The 20,666-nt window shown below is 40.5% G+C and overlaps 1 protein-coding gene across 1 annotated transcript; it reads left to right on the top strand.

The window, feature by feature from the left end:
* Nucleotides 1-570: 570 nt before the first annotated feature.
* lonrf1 (LON peptidase N-terminal domain and ring finger 1) lies at nucleotides 571-12,401 on the top strand. Its single transcript, XM_058650476.1, has 12 exons — nucleotides 571-1,304; nucleotides 4,047-4,165; nucleotides 4,758-4,880; nucleotides 5,919-6,107; nucleotides 6,185-6,302; nucleotides 6,444-6,519; nucleotides 6,692-6,806; nucleotides 7,177-7,298; nucleotides 7,416-7,574; nucleotides 7,751-7,913; nucleotides 8,049-8,198; nucleotides 9,600-12,401. Exons 1-12 carry the CDS (start codon nucleotides 1,004-1,006, stop codon nucleotides 9,747-9,749), a joined length of 1,785 nt encoding a protein of 594 aa, XP_058506459.1. The 5' UTR covers nucleotides 571-1,003; the 3' UTR covers nucleotides 9,750-12,401.
* Nucleotides 12,402-20,666: the final 8,265 nt, after the last annotated feature.

The raw sequence follows: 20,666 nt of genomic DNA, 5'->3' as shown, positions 1-20,666 counted from the left end.
AAATAGACAAAACATCCTCTACAAAACATAGTAACAGGTAAATAACATTAAACAGTTGAAATGATATAGCACACACAGAACATACTTGGCAAAATAAAACATAGACAACATTAGACTGACATTCAGGTACAGTTTCTATAGTAATTATTAATAACCACATCAAGAGAGGGCTTACAACAGCTATATCAGCTTAGTTTAATTTATCTTAGTGTGTGTTTGTGAGCGTTAACATGCACATTTAACTTGTAAAGGTTTATGTGTTCATCCTGTGTCTGTTGGAATCATCATCATCATCATCTGCCGGGATTCCCTGCATATGACACGTTCATTTTCACGCTCATGTGCACAATCATCATTGGCAGAAGCACAGAAACCGAGGACATGGTAATATCAACCCACGGCTTTTAATTAAACCGAATACAAACCCTAGGTGCTGTATCTTTGTCGCAGGAATTATGTTATGAAACTGCATCCTTTGGTTTCACAACAGGGCGGAAAGTCTCCGACTCGTCCAATGAGATCGCGCGTTGCTGCGTCACGTGGTCTTTATTTATGTAATGTAACGTAACAGTGTTACATACACAGTAACCCAGCTTTGAGGCTCTGCGTGCATCGTTACGGGAGTTAAAATCGCACACGGCTCCCAAAAAGAGAACTATTGAAGGGACTGGTATTGCTCGTGAGGTGTTTGTGGAGTTCGGACTGAAAACGGACTTCTTTTATTTATTTTTTTATTTTTTTATTTAACCTGACTGTGAGAGGGAGACGTAATGTGTCCCATACCGAAGACCAAGTTGTCGCTGAAAATTGGAAAATGTCACGCTTAATACGAACATTATTCACCGGCTGGCTGTTAGTGTGTCATTAAATGCTTAATTTCTTGTTGGTGCTACACACTGAAGCTCCGTCGACACTGCTACGGTGAACAACAACAAGCCGTATTTGCCTTCTTCCGAGGACCAGGACAGAGTTACGCTGTTGCGGTGACATAACGCGTTCTGCCATGGACCTGCTGGAGTGTCCGCTCTGCCTCTTCCTGATGTGCGAGCCAGTGACCATGTCGTGCGGTCACTCTTTCTGCCGGAGGTGCGTGGACGGCTGCCACCTCCCGTCCAAATGCCCGGCGTGTAAAGTCCGGCTGAAACAAAGGGAGGTGAGAGGCTCGAAAAACAACGTCCTGCTCATCGGCGTGGTGGAGAAGTGCTGCCCCGAGGAGACCAGCGCGAGGAGCCTCATCCTGGAGAAGCTGAGAACCAGCGGGTTCAGCGAGGCGATGCACATCATCAATGAGCGGCTGCACGCAGGTAAACGAAGGGACTTCATTTACCTGGGAAGAGAATTCAGACTTGTATTCGTGTGTTACTCGATGTTACTTTTTTTTGGTCCAGTCCCGATATTTTACCACCCAGTCATTCTTGAGTTGTGTAACATTATGGTTCTCAAACTGTGGTATGTGTACCACCATTGGTACACAAGATTCTTACCAGGGTACGTGACCAGAGTGGGGCTGAGGAATGTTGACTGAAGTGTGTAGAAAATGAAACAAATACCAACAAATGATAATACATGAAATAATAGTAATTAGAGTCACCTCATCTCTCGTTTCATCTTAATGTGAGGAGGATGATAAGAGGGCAAAATTATCTTATTGGGAATTAATCTGCCTCCTGTGAAAAGTCTATTGTTGACTTTGCTCGGCCTATTTACACCACTGTATTTTAACGTTGGCGATAATGGTGTTATTTTGAGTTTGAACAAATATTGTTCTTTCACAAAGTAAAATAAATAAAATAACAATAAATATGCACACTGCAACATGACTCGCTAGCTAAATTGCTGTTGCCTATGCGGATTGTTATATGCAACTCAACAGTCTGTGCACGGTTACGGAAGCACAGAACTGCTACACAGGAGAAAGAAGTAGTCGTCTGAATCATTCAGCTATGTGCAGTGATCGGTCACAATAACCAGATTTCATTAACTCACTCATACCAGCATGTGGGAGGAACCTGCATATGCCAGTGAAGACGCTATGTACGCGTTCCAGTTACAAGAGGAATGAAGCTATAAAGTTTCTGTTGCAGCTGTGAACCTCAGCACAAACCGAGCCTCCACACCTTTAAATTCATCCCTCCCTCATATAAACATCATTAAACCCAAATGAAGCCTGATCTTGTTCTGACAAACTCATTATAATGACATAACAGCTCAGATTTTAATCTCCTCTCTGTCAGTTATATGCTTCTGTACATATTAAAACATGCAATAAGAATTTTCGATTGTAACGGATTTTACATTTTCTACAGCTAGTGATTTTGACCAATATTGAAACTAAGTATCATATTGTCGTCTACATCCTCTGTAGATTTACTTGAACTTCACACAAAACGTTTTACAACAATGAAAGTTCAGTTAATCAAATTTACACCATGTAATGTTGGGGTGGGGGGGAAAATGGATACATTGACTGATGTTACAAATAAACATCAAACTTTTTGTGGATTAGCATTAAAAAAAAAAAAATCAATTGACATTTCGGTCCACCAGATGGTGCCAAGTGCTCCCTCTCACTACAGCTGTTGTGAGTATATCGCAATATGATTTTGTGGATACTCTTTTGCACTATCGTGATAATATTGTCTCCAGCGATTCTCACCCCTTAGTTGCCTGTTTAAACCAAGTATAGTCAGTTTTTAAATTCACATTTCAGAAGTTGAAACTCTGTTTTCTATCAAACTGATAAATAATTATCCAAAATAATTGGGGTTTAATTAAGTAATCTGTTAGTAATAAATTGACTGTTGCAGCATTTATTGTTGAATACAATCTGAATCTTAACGTTTGACTCATTCTTGCAGTTTCCTGTCTTTAAACTGTGGAAATTAGTTATTGTTCATATAGTTTTGCTGAGGTTCCCACTGTTTTTTCACTGAGTTAAATGTTTCCATCTGTTATTCAAATATATACAGTCCAGTGTTTCTATATTTAAGAACACAGAATGACAAAGATTTCAATGGCAAGAAATCATGGAGTTTTTTAACACTGCTGCAAAAAACGATTAGTCATACTTTTGTGAATTGCACAGTCTTGGTTGATGCCTAGTGATTCCTCTCACATAATACACTTGATATACAATATGCACAGCAGTGACAAAAAGATGAAATGACAGAAAATTCAGGAATCCTGCTGCTGCTGATGTCTGTGAAGTCACTGTACCCACTGATTAAGGTCAACTATGACCTGGATGTAAAACTGGGTCACAATTCAATCCTCAGATACTCTTAATACGTCTTGTATATATTGAATAATGAGGAAATTGAACTGGAAGAAGTTAACCTACATCACGTTGGTGTCAGTTAGTCACACACAGTAGTAAAAGCAGCTACAGCAGCTGTTGTCTGGCAACAACATTGCACACAGACTGAGATAACACTGTCAGGGCTTCATGCACACAAAAGGAAAGTTCCTAAAAACAGCATTGTAATCAAAACTATGCAGTTATTTATCTTACGTGTTTGCCTTCATTGGTGCCATTGACCTTATTTTCTCCTCTCAGTAGGAAGAAAGTTGAAGGCACAACGTCTGTCCTACTTAGTCAAGTCTGTCGTAGGCCTCCTGGGGATCTTAGGACTGTTTGTGCTACAGTGAATCACTGTACATAGTTACCATGTCATTCTACTTAAATGCTGTTGTTTCTCTTTCCTCAGCAGTCCAGCTGGACTTTGGTAACTAATGGTTTCCTGGGTGATTTGTAGTCTGTAGTTTTTCATTACTGGCGATTTTCCTTTTATGGTTTCATAACGTGGGCATTGTCAAGACCAGAGGGAGTGTCTGCCTTGAAAGGTTTTTAAACACAGTAAATAAATGTACCTCACAGAGAGAAACAGCTTTGGGCAGTTTCATCGTTTGACTCGTTATGCAAAACCTCTATGCTGTCATTTCATGGGTGTAGGTGACATGTTGAGAGTTGTGTAAACCTTTTCAAAAGTTGCACAGTGCTGCAGGATTCTGCTCTTAGTCTCTCTCCTGTGTCTTTTCACCCTCAGTCCCAGATGACCAGAGTCTGACGCTGTACAGAGCAGAAGCAAACTGTGGCCTGCTGCATTTCTCCGATGCTCTGACGGACCTCGACTACCTGTGCTTCCTTCGTCCTAACTGGACCGAGGTAAGTCTATGACGGCCAAACAACCTTTTTATTTTATACTACACTGTTGCAGCATACATGTTCTGTCCACCTGGTCTAATCTTGCAAACACAGTATCTTTTGATATTTTTGGACATTTTTTACAGATAGCATGAATTGCTTAGAATCTGGTGGGACATGACAAAAAGTCACTGTGACCAAATTAATAACTAAACAACTTGTGCGGCACTTGTAACATGCCTGTAATAGCACACATGTAACCACAGAAAACAATGTACAGCCTTTTATTTTTTATTTTAACTATTTAAAGTGATTATATCTGCTGTTTTTGATGTTATGTCATTCAGGATATTACGCAAATGGCTACTTATGTCATAATGTCATTTAATCACTATTTGCTGTGAATAGTGGGGGACAATCATTTAATTTAATACCCAGAGTTGTGTTGTATCACATACATTTCTTTTCACTATTCAAGCAGTTACATGACAATTAGTGCAAAAGTATCACACTAAAATGTAATACATACCAACCTGTTGATGCGGTGTTGTTCTTAGGTGTTCTCTGCAGGCAGTCATGTGCTGTTTGTTCTTGTCTTGTCTGGTCTGTGCAGGGTTTCTATCGTAAAGGGAATGTTCTTCTGGAAATGGGTCAACAGACAGAAGCTCTCATCCAGTTCCACCATTGCCTCAAACTTCAAGCTGACTTTGTTCCTGCAAAGAGCCAGATCAAGAAGGTTTGTTCACATTATTCACCCCAGACACAAAGTACTACCAGACTGTATTTGTTGCTTGATGGAAAGCCACATTTATACTGAATTAAGATAAATGGACAAAATGGCGAGAGTGTGTCCTAGATTGTGCTTTCATATATTACAACATTACAGTACTTGAATGTTTACATCCACATGTGAATCTAATTAACCATCTCTGCTATCGACCTAATTTTTGAATGCAAAAGTAACTAAGGGTCTGACTTCCTGTTGACGTGTGGCACTCCCGATATTCTTTTCCTTCACGTATCCGTGAATGAAGCGAGTCTGCTTTTTTTGACAATGTAGTGCAAATACTCATTATTATTGATAGCAAATTTAAATTGGCAGGTCAGTTCCACATCCGTTTAATATTACAGATATATAATATTTAATATTATACTCAGACACTAACAACACTTAATCATAATTAGCTGTGGTTTTACCGAGGCTTTTCATAGCATAGACAAATCTCTGATACTGGATGTATCAAAGTGAAATGAGCTGACAGAGACTTTCAGTGGCTTCTTCATACTCAAGGCTTTATGCCACAGCACGTTTCTTTATTCCTTGGAGGAGGACAAAAATGTTTACAACGCTTTGCAGCTACATTCCCGTCTCACTTGCGGCTCTTGATCAAAACATTCCCGTTCCATTAAAGCCTTTTTGCGTAAAGCACCTGATGTTATAGAAACCCCTGACTGCACACATGATACCCCCCATTTTCTACAAGCAATATTATCTGTCAAAATTATTGTCCTTCCAAACAGGAAGACTTGTTGGTTGCTGCTGAAAATGTAACTTCTCTTAAACTTCCGGGACCAACAACCTAGAAACATGAGAGAAAATTGTTAATTGTTCTGACTGAGAGACCTTACCAGCAGAAATGATATACTGTGTTTTCAAATTTCAAATGTATACCCATTCACAATAATTTATTCTGGTCACCTTTATCCTTTTACTGGTGTAAACAAACACATTTATCTTAATAATAATAACTATGTGATTCACTTCAAATGGCAGATCCTGGAGGCAGAGGGCATGGCAGTGCCGGAGGAGGTGTCCTGCATCCTGCAGGTTGTGTCTGAGTACTTGAAAGAGCCCTGCCCCATCACCAGCCTCAGTGGATCACAGGGGCTCACACACTTTGAGGGCCTCAAACACCCAGTGAGAGAGGAGGGAGAGAGCAGAGAGAGGAGAGAGACACACCAGGTAAGCTGGTGAAGTGAATTAACTTGGTTAGAGGGGTTTGAATATAAATGTAACCCTAACCGATCAAATTCTTCTAGGTGAAACATGACACAGGTACCGAGTGCTGCCTTAGCCTCTGCCAAGCTGTTTCCTTCCTCCCAGTGGCAGAAGAGGATGAGGAGATGATGATGAGGAAAGAAGATGGACATGGCAGACGTGCGGTGACACACTTGCATTTTCATTATTCCTGTCTTTGTGATAGTTGTCAGTGACCCTATTAACACATTTACAAAAACACCCGACAAATGTTTTGAAATATTAGATTCATTTGCTTCTTCTTTCTCCTTTTGGTTTCAGGTGAAAGTAATGACCGCAGAGAGAAAACACTGGCTGTTCTCACTGTGTCAGACTTTGAGTGCCCTCTCTGCATTAGGTCAGTGTCCTGGAGTAGTCAGATTAATAATGCAACACTGTCTGCTGTAGAGTCATAGATCAGCCCTCGTCTCTGGTTAATGTTTAGCTGGAATACACACAAATCGTCACCACTTTCACCTGCTGTACAAACAACATTAACATCCTTCCTCCGATTATGTCTCTATTTAAAGGTTGTTTTATGAGCCAGTCACAACTCCCTGTGGTCACACATTTTGTAAAAACTGCATCGAGAGGAGTCTGGACCACAATCTCCGTTGTCCACTCTGCAAACAGCCACTTCAAGAGGTAACCACAAGCACAAGTTGTGTTACTGCTACCATGTTGTGGTCTTTAGATTTCAAATTAAGGTCAGGAGATTTGTTTCAGTGTGCGACAGTCAATATTCACATGAAGTTACTGGACAAGAAACCTTCAATGTATATTGTTTAATAATAAACAATTTTCTCTTTAAAACAATTGTACAGGGCTGCATTATCAATTATTATGTTAATTATTTAGTTGTCTGGTCCATCAAATATCACTGTATTTGTGACATCCACAAATGGCAACAAACTAAAGCAAATAGTCAGAGTGAAAATCTGTATTTCATCATATATTTATATTAATATATTGTGTGTGACTGCTTATAACCTACTTTCGTGTTTTCTCTTCCTAGTATCTAAAAAATAGGAAATACAGCCCCACAGTTCTGCTTCAGGACATCATGTCCTGCCTTTTCCCCTCACAGCTGGCTGAGAGGAAACAGGTGCACGAGGCTGAAATGGCTGAACTGTCCAAGTAGGAAACTCTTCAGTTGAACATTTAACACAATAAACACAGGATTTATTTGTGGTAACTGTCCAGATGGTCTCACCGATTTCTGCTCCGTCTCTCTCTCTCTCTCTCTCTCTCCAGTCTTAATAAGGACATCCCCATATTTGTTTGCACGGTTGCTTACCCTGGTATCCCCTGCCCCCTGCACATCTTTGAGCCTCGATATCGACTGATGATGCGTCGCTGCATGGAGACCGGAACCAAGAAATTTGGCATGTGCAGTTATGAGCCTGGCAAAGGGTATTTAATACACAAAACGAACATGTGTGCATCTAACACAAAGGTTTTACATTGTTTGTTCAACTCACTTGTCAGGAAATTGTGTGCTTTGGTAGATAACAATGTGCAAACGTAAGATACTGTTAGAAATATGAAAAACGTTTCCCAGACATGAGACTAATAATCTTGTCTCCCAGGTTTGCAGACTATGGCTGTATTCTGGAGATTCACACACTTGAGCTGCTGCCTGACGGGCGGTCATTTGTGGACACTGTGGGAGGCAGCAGATTCCGGGTGCTAAAGAGAGGTCAGAGAGATGGCTACCACACGGCTGATATAGAATACCTCGAGGACATCAAGGTCAGCAGCTTGCAATCACAAACTGTGCCAACGCTTAAAGAAGATACACACTGAAAATGTTCCTACTAGACAGCTTAATAGCTTGACCTCTCCTCTCACCTCCTCCCGCTCTTGTTTGTTTCCTCTCTTTCCCAGGTCGATGGTAGCGACTTAGAGGACTTGCAGTGTCTCCATGACAGCGTGTATCAGCAGGCTCAGGACTGGTACCAGCGCATGAGCAGCCGTATTCGAGAGCAGATCGACAAACAGTATGGCACCATGCCAGATAAGGAGGACAACATTCAGGTGGGGACCTCAACAAAGTTGTGACAGAGCGTAAACCTGTTTCTTTTTCAGCACGTCTGCTGAGGTCAGCTATGGTTCATGTGATTGAAATTTTCAATTTGAATCATGAATTTCTATATTTGAGACTGTGTGGACCTTATGTGTCACTGACATGTGTTGTGATGGAATAGAATGTGAGAACATGTTTGCATTGGGGCTGTCACTTTTTCTTTAAGTCAAGTGTGTACTCATTCACACTCAGGTGGGCAGCCCATAGCCAAGCAGAAAGAGGGAATGGGCTTGTAACCCAAGGGTTGCTGGTTCAACTCCCCTGCGAGGTCAAGGGATGGGAAAAGGTACCCAATCCCTATTGCTCATTGCCAATTGGACACTTGAAATTGACCCCGGCGTTACTCCTGTACTCCTTGTGTCGGTCCCTAGCAGGGTTGTGTCAGGAAAATCCTTGCTAAATCTAATATGGGGCTGCCCCTAGAGAGAGGGAGCGCTAAGCGAACGTGAGTCCGCAGATTTGCCATCTATGATGTAGAAACGGAAATACTCCCACATGTCGCTTTTCAGATGCATTCAGGTGTCATGATTTTCTGCTCTGGAGGACAGTTTAGCTTGTGTCCTCCATTTTCACAGCAAAACAACATAAGATCCCTGTCTTATTTTCTCATGGATTCTTAAGGCCAGTCTGCACTCACAGCGACATCTGCTGGACCATACAGTAGTTGCATTAGGTTGAGTTCAAACAAATAAGATCATTTTGGACAAAAGGTGACAGCCCTAGCACAGCCCTAAAATGAGGGTATGCATATGACCTTCACTTTCTTTCTTCTGCAGTAAAGGCGCTTTAATTTTCCACGGTCATCAAACAAAAGTGGCTAATTGTTCTTACATTACTGTAAAGTAACAGGGTTTTTTTTAAATCAATAACTTTGTTTCACCCAAGTTTTATGTGAAGTAATTTAAGTCTAAGTGAAAAAGGCAGCGACCTCAGACTCAAGTCTGATTATTGCTGATCGCGCAGAGAGGATAATGGGTTCTTTTATGTTGATCAAAGTTCCGTTATTGTTTAATGGCGACGTCGTGCAGACTTTTCCAATCAAGCTGCACTCAGAGCGCCGTCACAGCACTGTGTTAACATTACCCTTGACACAAATTAAAACAGACATTATGTTCACAGAGACAGGATCTGTGCCAGCTGCAAACCTTCAGCAGAAATGTTGTCTAGTTTCTATTTGGGTGATAAAACAATTTACTGAAAATTGAGAGAAATGAGTAAGCCTGGAAATGTAGAGCAGTTTATGTCAAGTGGCTCCTGATGAAGAGTTCATTAGCCTGCGTGGTACTTAATACATTTTCCTGATAAACATGATTACGTGTCATTGCTCTAATGCTTTCTAATTTGTCTTGTAGGCCTCGTCCAATGGTCCAGCCTGGTGCTGGTGGCTGCTGTCTGTCCTCCAGCTGGACCCTGCATATCAGACCACCATCCTATCCCTGAACTCACTCAAAGACCGTTTAGGACACCTCCGCCTCGTTCTTGAGTATTTCTCTCAGAGCTAGATCCCACAGCTCAGAGGGATCGTGGTACCACAGCCAGCTGGGACTCTAAATGTTTTGTGCACACAGATAAATGGATTAAAACCAATGACCGCACTGGTGCCAAAAAGCTTAAGTTTTTTTAGTTTTTTTTTAAATTACTCTGAATCATAGAGGGACTGTTTTTAAAGATTTAGGGCAAATCACCTTTGTGAAAAGGGGGAAGGTTGTGATTTGCTTACAACAGTGCAGCTGTACAGGGTGGTGTTGTTTTTTGTTTTTTTTCCTGTTTACATCCGTTTAACATTTTCTTCCCTGTGAATTTTGAGATTTCAGAAAAAGATTCTGGATACACGCTGTACTGTAAAAACTGCAGGGATGACCAAAGATGCTTATTATTTATGGTCAGGAAAAGTAAAGTGGTGAATTATTACTATTATTATTATTATTATTATTGTTGTTAGTGGATCAACCAAGAATGTTGATTTTCTAAGAAACAATACTTTAAATCAACACTGGGTGTCACAGTTCCCCCCCCCCCACCATTTATTACACATGTGAACATGAAACAACATAACTTGAGCTGGTAAAGTTCAGTGCACATTTCCTAGCACTGTTGTTTATTCTCTTTTTAAATAAGACTCTTTGAAGTGAAATAGCTAAATTTGGAGTGAGACAACACATCGAAAGCACAATCTGTGCAGAAATATTAAGGACTATGCACATCAGAATATTTTAATTGATGTATTTTAGTAATTATCATTTGCAGGTGAGGATTACTGCTTGTGTTTCAGTGACAGCAACTGTCTGTGATTCATAATTTTTATGCTATTGATTAAGCCTAAAATATCCCTATTTTGTATTAGTAAATATTACAATAATGATTTAAAGGGTCACTTGAAATGACAGCAACCGGGGGCGATGTTTTTACACATTATTGAATCTTTGGATAATGGATAATCTTTGGGGAAGTAGAAGTCTTTCAGATGGGGGTCACTGAGTGAGCTATTTTGTGTGATGCTGTATGTCGATGCTCGAGTGGATTCAGCACTATAAGTGGGGTTGTGTGCCAAGTGTAAAGAAGGAGTTATATTTGTCAGACGCCACCTTCATAAGTGGATAGGGTACTGTGTTAGCACTGTGTTGTCGTGTTTGCGTTCAAACACAAGAATGCTCTCTTGCATGAAAGCAGATGTGAAATATTCTCTTATTGGGTGTGATTTGGGCTGAGTCACAGTGCCTCTGCAGGCTGCCATAACTACCTGTGCCCCCCCCCCCCCCCATTCTGTCTTGGTGTGTGTGTGTGTGTGTGTGTGTGTGTTTGGCCCCTCTAACACTAGTCTTGGTGCTTCTGAGCGCCTGCGCCAACTCAGCAGAAGACCTGCAAGTCTTAAAAGTTTCTCCTCACTGCGTGAACTGTGTGGGCTTTTGTCATTGTCATGTTTTTATTGCTTCAGTGCAACATTCCTTAAAAGATTGAACCTGCAATTTAATGATAATTTGTAAAGGAACATGGGTGTAACTGTTGAACATCTGAGACATGTGCCATTAGAAATTGATCTTTGGAACTTACATTTCTGTGTAATGTGTTACTTTCTGCATCCATGAGTCTGCAGGGGTTCTGTAGACTGTATACAAGAAATGAACAAACTCCTGTTATGAATCCACGGACTGATGCCACGTCAGTTTTTGAAACTGGAAATTCACAGGGGTCACCTGCACCCATTTGCCCTATTGAATGCGAATAGCCATCAATCCCAATGGTGTCCTCTCATATGTGCCATAATGTGAAGTCAATTTCCTCTAAATGGGAACATAATCTACAAAATTGACAACTGATCCTGTGCTATTGAAGAAGATGCAAAACTAGCAGTTGAGGCCACAAATTTCTCCTTTAAGTATTAAATTAAAGGATAAATAGAAGCTTATTTTCCCATAACCTTCCATTTACCCGAGTTCTCTTTGCAGGCAGTAGAGTCGCCCCCTACTGGCCAAATGCTACTTCCATCTTGTCCATTTTTGATGTAGACTCCATAAGGGGTTTATGAGGGTTTGCATGATGTAAATTTCCCATCAATGCGTGTCTGCGAGGTTCCACAGGGATGTCTGCCTACTCCCGTCTTTATTGACCACAACATTACGATGGCACTAACCGTGTCTGCTTTCTTCCAAGTGGACCATAAAGAATTATAATAACTCCGCGTCTACAGCTGTCCACAGCTATTTGCGTGCATGTCTGCAAGCAAGTGTAACTGAGGCCTTAAAAAGAATAGTTTGCTTAATCATAAACTGTGATGTGTTTTGTCTACATCACAGACTGAACCACGGCTTTGACCAACTTATCACTTAAAGTTTAATTTGTCCATCAATCACACAGATGCATCAAAATCGAACTAACAAGCTACAGCAACGTGTCCCAGTCAAGGACAAATAGCAGTCTGGTTGTTTACCTGAATGAGAGCCTTAACTCTGAACTAAGACTTAGTGAAGTTACAGAAAATGAACCTTGTTTTTACAGTTTCATAAGATGGGTTGAATGATTTTGACATTTTTGAAGCCGTCTGAGACTTGAATGTGCAGGTTTCCTTAACATCTCTAAACTCTCTAAAAGCTGCTGGTTTGCATCATCATCATAAATGTCAATTTCAGATAATATAATAAAGGGATGGAATATTTTTTGTATGAGTTCTGAATGTCCAGCCTCTGAAGCCTTCGTGGTGATCATGTGTCATTGACGCAAGACAGCAGGTCCCTGACCACGGAGGTGATTTGTCTCTACTATTTTCTGCTTGTTTGTTTGTTAGTTTTGATGCTCAGAAGCAGTTTCTCACATTTTCCCCTCTGTTTTTCCACATCACATGTACGCCTGTGTTTTAATTGTATTACTTGAAGTCACTGTCATTGAATAAAATGGTGATGCACTGTATATTGATCACACCAATAAGTCTGATAGTGGTTTACCTATTGATTTGATGTCCTCACCATTGTGCTAAAATGCTAAACACACAGTACTCTGCATGTTCTCGGTCAAATATTTGTCATCTTAGAGTCACATTCGCATACAATTGTTTAACGGCTCCAACTTTGATGTCACTAATGCAGTCCAGACATGATTCCTCATCTCCTTTAAAGCTTTTGCCCCTTTTAGACTCTGGCAGACGTCCATTAGCTACCGTTGTGGCATAATTAGCCGTCAGAAAATGTCCTTTTAACACAGTTAAAACATTTTGCACTGAATACACATTGCCTCAAACGGAGAACAGGGAGCATAATAAGTGACCCGTTGTTGGCAGCAATTCCCAGTGACAGTGAGTCTTACACTTGTCTCCTCCAGAGAGGCTGTGAAAAGCACCATGGCTGACGTGTTCCTGCTATGAACTGCAGCTTTGCTTAAAGTCTTGGCTGATGTGGTCGACAATGCCACTGCAGAAACGACAGACATCTCTGTACAAACACATCCATGCTTTAATTGAAATGGAAGTGGCTTTTTGTCTGTCATGTTTTGGTATTAATTCCTAATGCCAAGAGTGCCCAATTTGATTATTGTTTATCCTTTTAAAATTGCACTATAAACACAGCAAATTTAAAAGCTGCATTAGGCTTCATTTGCATGTTACACGCCACTGATTTTTTGGTCATTACAGTGACATTATGAGCCAAATGGAAGTGCTGGGATCTATTGCAAGATACAGATTAAGGGTGATGATGGCAGTGAGACATGCCTCACATACTGATAGACAGACAAACAGTTATAATTACTGAGAGGACTGTGAAGTGCTGCAGCTGCAGCACGGTAAAAGACAGCCTTGGGTTTTGCTCATTTGGATAGAAATTAAAATTAGAATAGACAGAACGGGTATTCCCACTGAATATTTTTAGATTTACTCTTTTATTTGGTAGCCACAGAAAAATATACTTTAAAAATTGCCTGGGATATTTGTCTGGGACTCACCTAACAAATGCATTCACAGTGATGAAGCCTCTGCAAAGTGTGATCCTTACACAAAGCGCCAAAAATGTGAATAACGTCCTGCACATAAAAGGTGTTTTGAAAGTCTTGAAACATGTGTTATGAGCAAAATGTCCACCGGGGGGCAGTCTGTAGCTGTGAAAGGACGACACAAGTATGACTCAAATGGAATCATACTTGACAAAACAAGATGAAATCTCATTAGAAAATGGCTCATATGAGCAAAAATACAGCCCTTCCTCGGATAATTTTAGCTTCACGGTTGGGTTCAAAAGACAGAGTCTGAAAGGGGCGAGTCATATGAATAACATCATACAACCATGAAACAGGCAGGCAGGAAGTAGTTATTTCGAATGCAGCTAAAAGAGGACAAAAATGAATGTTACTAAGAGAGGATGTGTGAGAGTTGGTGTGCATCAACCACACAGAGAAAAAAATATCAGTGTAGCCGAATGAGACGCGTGTCATGCCAGCCTTCCTGTGCGCACGAGGCAGGCAGATGAAAAGAGGTTTCACTGGCTTCAGCTGGCTGCTGTAATGCAGCTCAGCCTCGACATCAAAGCCCATTACATTTGAAGAATGCCACAGCTTTTCTCAACTAAATTGATCCATCAGCCTGCACTGACTCCCTGCTTGTGTATGACTGACTAAGGATGACAGGCGTTTTGTAGGAGTTATCACAAAAGGAGTGTGTGTGTGTGTGTGTGTGTAACTAAGACTAAATATCCTCACAGGGACAAGGATGTTGAGAGAATCCTTCACATGTTTTGACTGTTTTAGAGTTGGAAGTCAGGGTTTGGGGATTAAAGGTAGAATTTATGTGCAAGGTGAGAAATGCAACAGAGAGATTGGTTTCAGTGCGAGTCCTGAAAAGCATATTAGAAGCGAGGGTGCAGACCGTGGACAGGCACGAAGCTTTAATAAGTTTCTTCCATAATTACGAAACAACTCACATGGGGTCTCTCCTAAAATAGACCAGCGTGCAATATAGAACAACACCAAGAGAGTCAGAGAGCATCAGAGGATGAATGCAGCTCTGTCGTCATAGGAACAAAATCCAGCCTGTGAAACCTTGATATCGAGAGAGAGATTATTCATTCAATTTCTACTGCTGCATCCTCCACATGAGGGTCAGAGGAGCTGGAGCCAATCCCAGCGGACATTCACTCTCACACTCACACCTACGTTCAATTTAGTTTCCATGTAACCTCATCTGTGTGTTTTTGTACTGTGGGAGAAAGCCGGTTAATCAGGAGAAAACCCACGTGCACAAACAAACTTCACACGGAAAGACCCTCGATCAGGAGCCAAACCGGTGCCCCTTGTGCTGTGAGGCAACAATGCTAGCCACTGCACCACTGTGCGACCCAGGGGAAAGAGAAGATCAGTTTGGAAATTGTGAAACTTTTGTCTTTGAGTAACACCGCCTGAAAGACAGCATGTGGAGAGTTCATTACAACAGAGAACTGAGGAAGATTGGAGTAAATGTGTGCTTGATTGATTATAGGCCACTTTTCCATGTCTGATCACAATCTTTCAGTACATCGTCATCATTCTGATACAGTCTGTTTCCAGCTTTTAGCTTACTTAAGAATATTAAGGAAATGACTAAGATGTTTGAGCTAAAATGTTTTTAATGCTTTGCATTTTCATTTTAACGGTCTGTGCTTATATGCATGTGTGTGACATAAAGGGATTGCATTCTATATCTTTATTTTTTGACCAGTATCGGACTGACACCAGTACTAAACATCCTATTGACTCATCCCTGGTGTCAATATGTGTGTGTAGGAAAAGAAAAAAGTGAATATTTGGTGTATTTTCATGTTCTGGTAACTCCTTGTAGAAAAACATAATACAAAAACAAATGAAGCAGATCAGAATTGTCTGCTGGGAGATGAAAGACAAGCAAAAAAACAACACAAAGCTGTGGGTACGGGAGGGGTGCTGCTGGATACATGATATTATGCAAGTGGCTCACTGATTGACTGAGTGACCACCTGCTGAGAGACACACCTAGCTGTGGGGTCTCCTTTCATTAGGTCCTCACAGTTGAATTAAGTGTTCCGTGCCTATTGTGTTGCTTATTTATAGGCTTATATTTTGTACCCAAGGGACTGTTGGAAGTTATGTTTTGATGTGGAATGTATGTATGTATAAAGATAAATGCTACATGTATAAATTCAATGGTGCAACCTCCAATATTCAGCTTAAGAGATATAAATACTGATCTACCTGCATTTGAGTACTGTCGAAACTGCTGGATCCTGTATATTAATACGCACATTTAGAAATGTGTGTTTTTTTTTTACCATGTTCAATTAAGGAGCCAATTTTAACACTCCCATATTCCTATTCATGACCCGTTAAATAACTTGTCACTCAGTGGCAGAAAGAAGTCCAAGTTAAAGCAGAACTATGCAGGATTTTTAGTCTAATTTAACAGCTGCAGAGTGATTGTGATGGTTAAACGTCTTGTTGCTGTCTCCACTCCCCCTACCGTCTGTTTGTGGAAAACCAGCCTTACACGATCAAGGCACTGGAGTCCTCAGAATCAGAAGGTATCGCAAAGTCTCGGGTCTCACACACACCCTAACCAGGTACCGACTGTAAGATCAAGGCAGCAATAGCATTGTGTTTTACATGTTCATCGTAACAGAGTCGGTGAAAAAGAAGCAGAGAAAAAACATTGTCGGAGGAATCGAGGAAGAAGAAACGACTGCCTGACCGAGCAAGGCGCACACGAGTAAACATCGAACCGGCGTTTTTTGAATTGAAAAACACAGAGGCAGAAGGCGTGGACATGTCTCCATCAGTTTTAAAGATGTGTCTTAGGTTGTCAGGCTCATCATAGAACAGTTAGGGCAGGCTGATACAGATTTATTAATATTTACATGGTAATTTTTGCATCTTGAAGCCTGTTGTTTTTTAAAAATAAGCCCATTCCCAGTAGTAGCAGTCAACTGCTTTTAGTAAAATGAAAGTAAGGTGCGTTGAAAAGCTTGTAGTAATAAGTAAGCAATAATAATAATAGCTAATAATGTGTATGCTAATTGTGTTTTAAAACCCCCAAACATAACATGTTACTCATAAAATTAATAAAGTTAGCTATTACAACGAAAAAAACAACAAAACAACTCATGAGGAGAGTTTGTCATGTCACATTTAGTGCGTGTTGTGTTCAAAAAAGCATTTCAGTCGTAAAAAAGAGCTTTTGACATGGATGTGACGAAGCAGAGAACAAAGTCTGTTGAAGTCGAGCATATTACAGAGAAGGCAGATCCATGTTTCTGCCTGAAGGAGAGGATGACAGGATGCTAGGAGACAAAGCAAGGGAGGGAGATAAGTCTTGAAAAATGGCCATCTGAATTATGAAAAACAGTGCGACAGGTCGTAATCTATCTACAACAAGTTCCCAGACAGCGGAGAGGATAATGACTGCAAAAAAGATGATGAAAGAATAAAATAAGTAGTTGAGGGTGAAAATGAGAGGATGCAGAGGAGGAGAAATCAGGGAGAAAAATGAGACGAGAGCATGAAGGCACGCAGAGGTCAGATTGTTTGACGTTGTTTGACTGTTTGACAAATATGCATACATCAGTGAATACAGTCATAACAGTATATATTATCTCATCACCTGGGGGTCATGAATTTCCCTGTGGCAGATTCTCACAGCAGATCACGTCTCACACCTCAGGTGAGTATGAGGGATTTGATGCATAGCAACAGTGCGACGGGAAGATAAGGGAGACGTCTGGACAGAAACAGCAGAAGCTGTGAAGCTCATTACAGTAAATCCTGTAACCAAGGAACAATGTGCAGCGGCAGCAGCAGCAGCAGCAGCAGCAGCACCAGCAGCAGCGGCAGCAGCAGCAGCAGGAGGAGGCCGAGAAGACGTCAGCTGTGACGTGGATAAAAGACAAAACAAGACGTAACGGAAGTTTTTTTCCTAAGCATTATTAGCATAGTGACAAGCACTTGCTTTGATATAGCTCATAGAACACAGCACAGGAACTTTCTCCATGTGTGGTTGCCATAGCGGCAGAGCGGTTGGCCTTGGTTACTGTTGCAGTGAAAATCTGCTGGTGGGTATTTCTTAATTAAATCACTGTTGGACACAGACGTCCTGTGTATCTGACGACATTATTTGTGAGTGAGTGTGAATGTGTGGACCACAGGCTGTATGTATGAATGGATGTAGTCTGCTGGCTTGAGAAGTGAAGCCCAGGATGAAGGACAGATGTAGAAAATGGCCACCAGGGGGCGACCCCACTGATGGAAAATGGACTCTAAAAGGAAGTCTATGGAAAAATTAGCCAATTTTCAGTTTTCTCAATCCCTTGTTTGAAATCCTACTAAATTGAACATGATGCTTCAGTCTTGTAAATTATGTTCCCTGTGAGAGGGAAATAGGGCCACATGGTTGATGTAATGGTTAGCATTCTTGCCATTGCAGCAAGAAGTCCAGGGTTCACGACCCGGTCCGAATAAGGGTCTTTCTGCATTTATTTATTTATTTATTTTATTTATCGTGGTTCTCCAGTTTCCTCCTGCAGTGCAAAACATGCAGATTTGGGGATTAGGTTAATTGGACACTCTAAATTGACCTTAGGTGTAAGAGTGGATGGTTGTTTGTCCCTATGTGGCCCTGTGATGGACTTGCAACCTGTCCATGTACCCCACCTTTCGCCCTATGTCAGCTGGGATTGGCACCAATGCCCTTCGTGACCCTCATGTGGAGGATAAAGCGGTAGAAGTTGTATGAGGGTGAAATAGACAATAATGCATGGCATCCTATTGTCCAGTATGAGTCTGGTTGCATGTGCAGGTGAAACTGCCATGGTGCTGGTCAAATCACAAATCTCAAGGCTTCAACACGAGAGTCACATTGTGTTTGTGTTCATTTTAATGCACAGTCTCAGGTGTGTACCCTCTCTTTGATTAGAGTTAGGCATTAACTGGTTCATGTTAGGGGTATACGGTTGTGGTTAGGCCATTATTCTGTTTAGTCAATGCAGATGTCTATTATGATTCGGGTTAGTGTGTGTGGGTGAGAGAGAAATGAGTATTACAATATTTATCAGTATTTCCACTGTTCTGAGTTATGATTGTAGAATTTAGATGTGGTCTTTAATGGTAGGATTATGTGGAATGATCATGTTAACATTTGACTGGTTAAACTCAGCCCTGGTTTTTGTACAGTTTGAGGAAGGTAAACATTTATTTAAATCATTCATTCATTCATTCCTCGTCTACCGCTTTATCCTCCACATGAAGGTCACTCTGGTGCCAATCCCAGCTGACATAGGGCAAAATTAGGGGTCACATTCTGAACAGGTCAATATGGTCAATTTAGAGTGTCCAATTAACCTCTGCATGTTTTTGTATTATCAGTGTTATTATTAATATTACCATTATTATTATTATTATTATTATTATTATTATTATTATTATTATTATTATTATTATCATCATTGTTAATATTATTATTATTATTATTATTATCATCATTGATACTTGTATGGGGCCTTTAAAAGTAGATAAGGCTGCTTTACAGAGAAGTAAAAAGTATGGAACTATTATTTATTATGTTGGGGAGGCAATGGTGAGACAACTGAGAAAACCTGGATTGATAAAAATAAGAAGAGCAGCTAGAGAATGACTGAACAGACAGGATTCTGTGGACAGTCTATATTGGGACTGTCTGGCTAAGATGTCTCACAAAATAATGGAGGACCTGGGCCATTCTCTCCATAACAGATTGATGGTTAAGGTCATGGATCACAGTGGTAGACTGAGGACTCTCTGTGGATCGCTCTCTCTATTACACCTTAAGCCATGAGACAGCACATTAAGACACTTAAGCACACATCCTTTCGACAGGGCAGGAAGATTAATCAATTATAAACAAATCACTATTTTGATAATCAATTTATGGTAAGCATGTTTTTTTATTATTTAAAACAAGTCACCTCAGCTTCTTAAATGTAAATATAATAAACAAAGGAATCATTAAAATAGAATAATTGTAGACAAGACACATTTGAGAATGTCATCATTTAGTGGTTAAGAGTGACTTTTCTGGTTAAAGAATTCTGTATAAATGAAAGTCAATGGGAAAATTAGCCAATTTCTCAATTGATTTATAAATTATAGTAATGGGTTAGGGTCAGGGTTTCTCAATCACTAGTTTCTTCTAGAGTTTTTCCCAATAGAAGATGATGCCATTTTTATGAATTATGTTGCCATTTAGAGGAAACTAGAAGCTAAAGCTCAGCATATATAAACAGACACCAGTGTGACTGACAGCTGGTTTCATCCAATAGGAGAATGGTTGCAGGTGATTTTCTAGTTGCAAAAATGGTCATGACTCTGGTAAAAGTTTAATTTTCATATACAGTCTGTGACTCTGAGTGACTAAATGTTTCAAGACTCTCTCGTCCACATGGTCATCCCTAATAGATGAGTGATGTGACCTGGTCACCTCTGTCCCAGTTTGAGCAGCATATTCCCAAAAATGTACAAAAATGTACTTAAAGGGTTGAATATACATTACTCATATAAAACTATATATGTGTCTTTTCGTGTGCGAGTGTGTTTTTGTGACTATACACACACACACACACACACACACACACACACACTGACTGAATATTCATAATGCTTTGTAACCATTTTGCTTCAGGGAACACTTCAAGAGAGAGAAGCACATTCAAGCACATAAGTAGCCATGTATGTGATTACTGTACAGGAGTGGGAGCATATGCTTACACACATGCACTTAAAGACAAAAGCCAGAGTGTGCCAGAGTTTTCTTTTTTTGTCTATGTGTGTGAGGGATTTGCATAGCATAGCAGTGAACACAGCACAGGATCCCTGTCATCATTGAACACACGGGGAGAGGAGTCTGCCGAGACAGCAGCATTGACAGATTGCATGAATAATTTAGGAACAAAGTGAAAGGCCTCATA

Source organism: Solea solea, chromosome 14, assembly GCF_958295425.1.
Source record: "Solea solea chromosome 14, fSolSol10.1, whole genome shotgun sequence".
In the NCBI taxonomy this organism is placed as follows: Eukaryota; Metazoa; Chordata; class Actinopteri; order Pleuronectiformes; family Soleidae; genus Solea; species Solea solea.
Note: the sequence above shows the minus strand (reverse complement) of the source record. Positions and strands in the feature narration are given on the sequence as shown.

Bases quoted from the DNA above. Each gene is read 5' to 3' on its own strand.
- lonrf1 (XM_058650476.1), top strand. From the start codon at position 1,004: ATGGACCTGCTGGAGTGTCCGCTCTGCCTCTTCCTGATGTGCGAGCCA. The intron at 1,305-4,046 runs GTAAACGAAGGG...TTTCACCCTCAG, and splicing joins CAATGAGCGGCTGCACGCAG to TCCCAGATGACCAGAGTCTG. The intron at 6,303-6,443 runs GTGCGGTGACAC...TTTTGGTTTCAG, and splicing joins AGAAGATGGACATGGCAGAC to GTGAAAGTAATGACCGCAGA.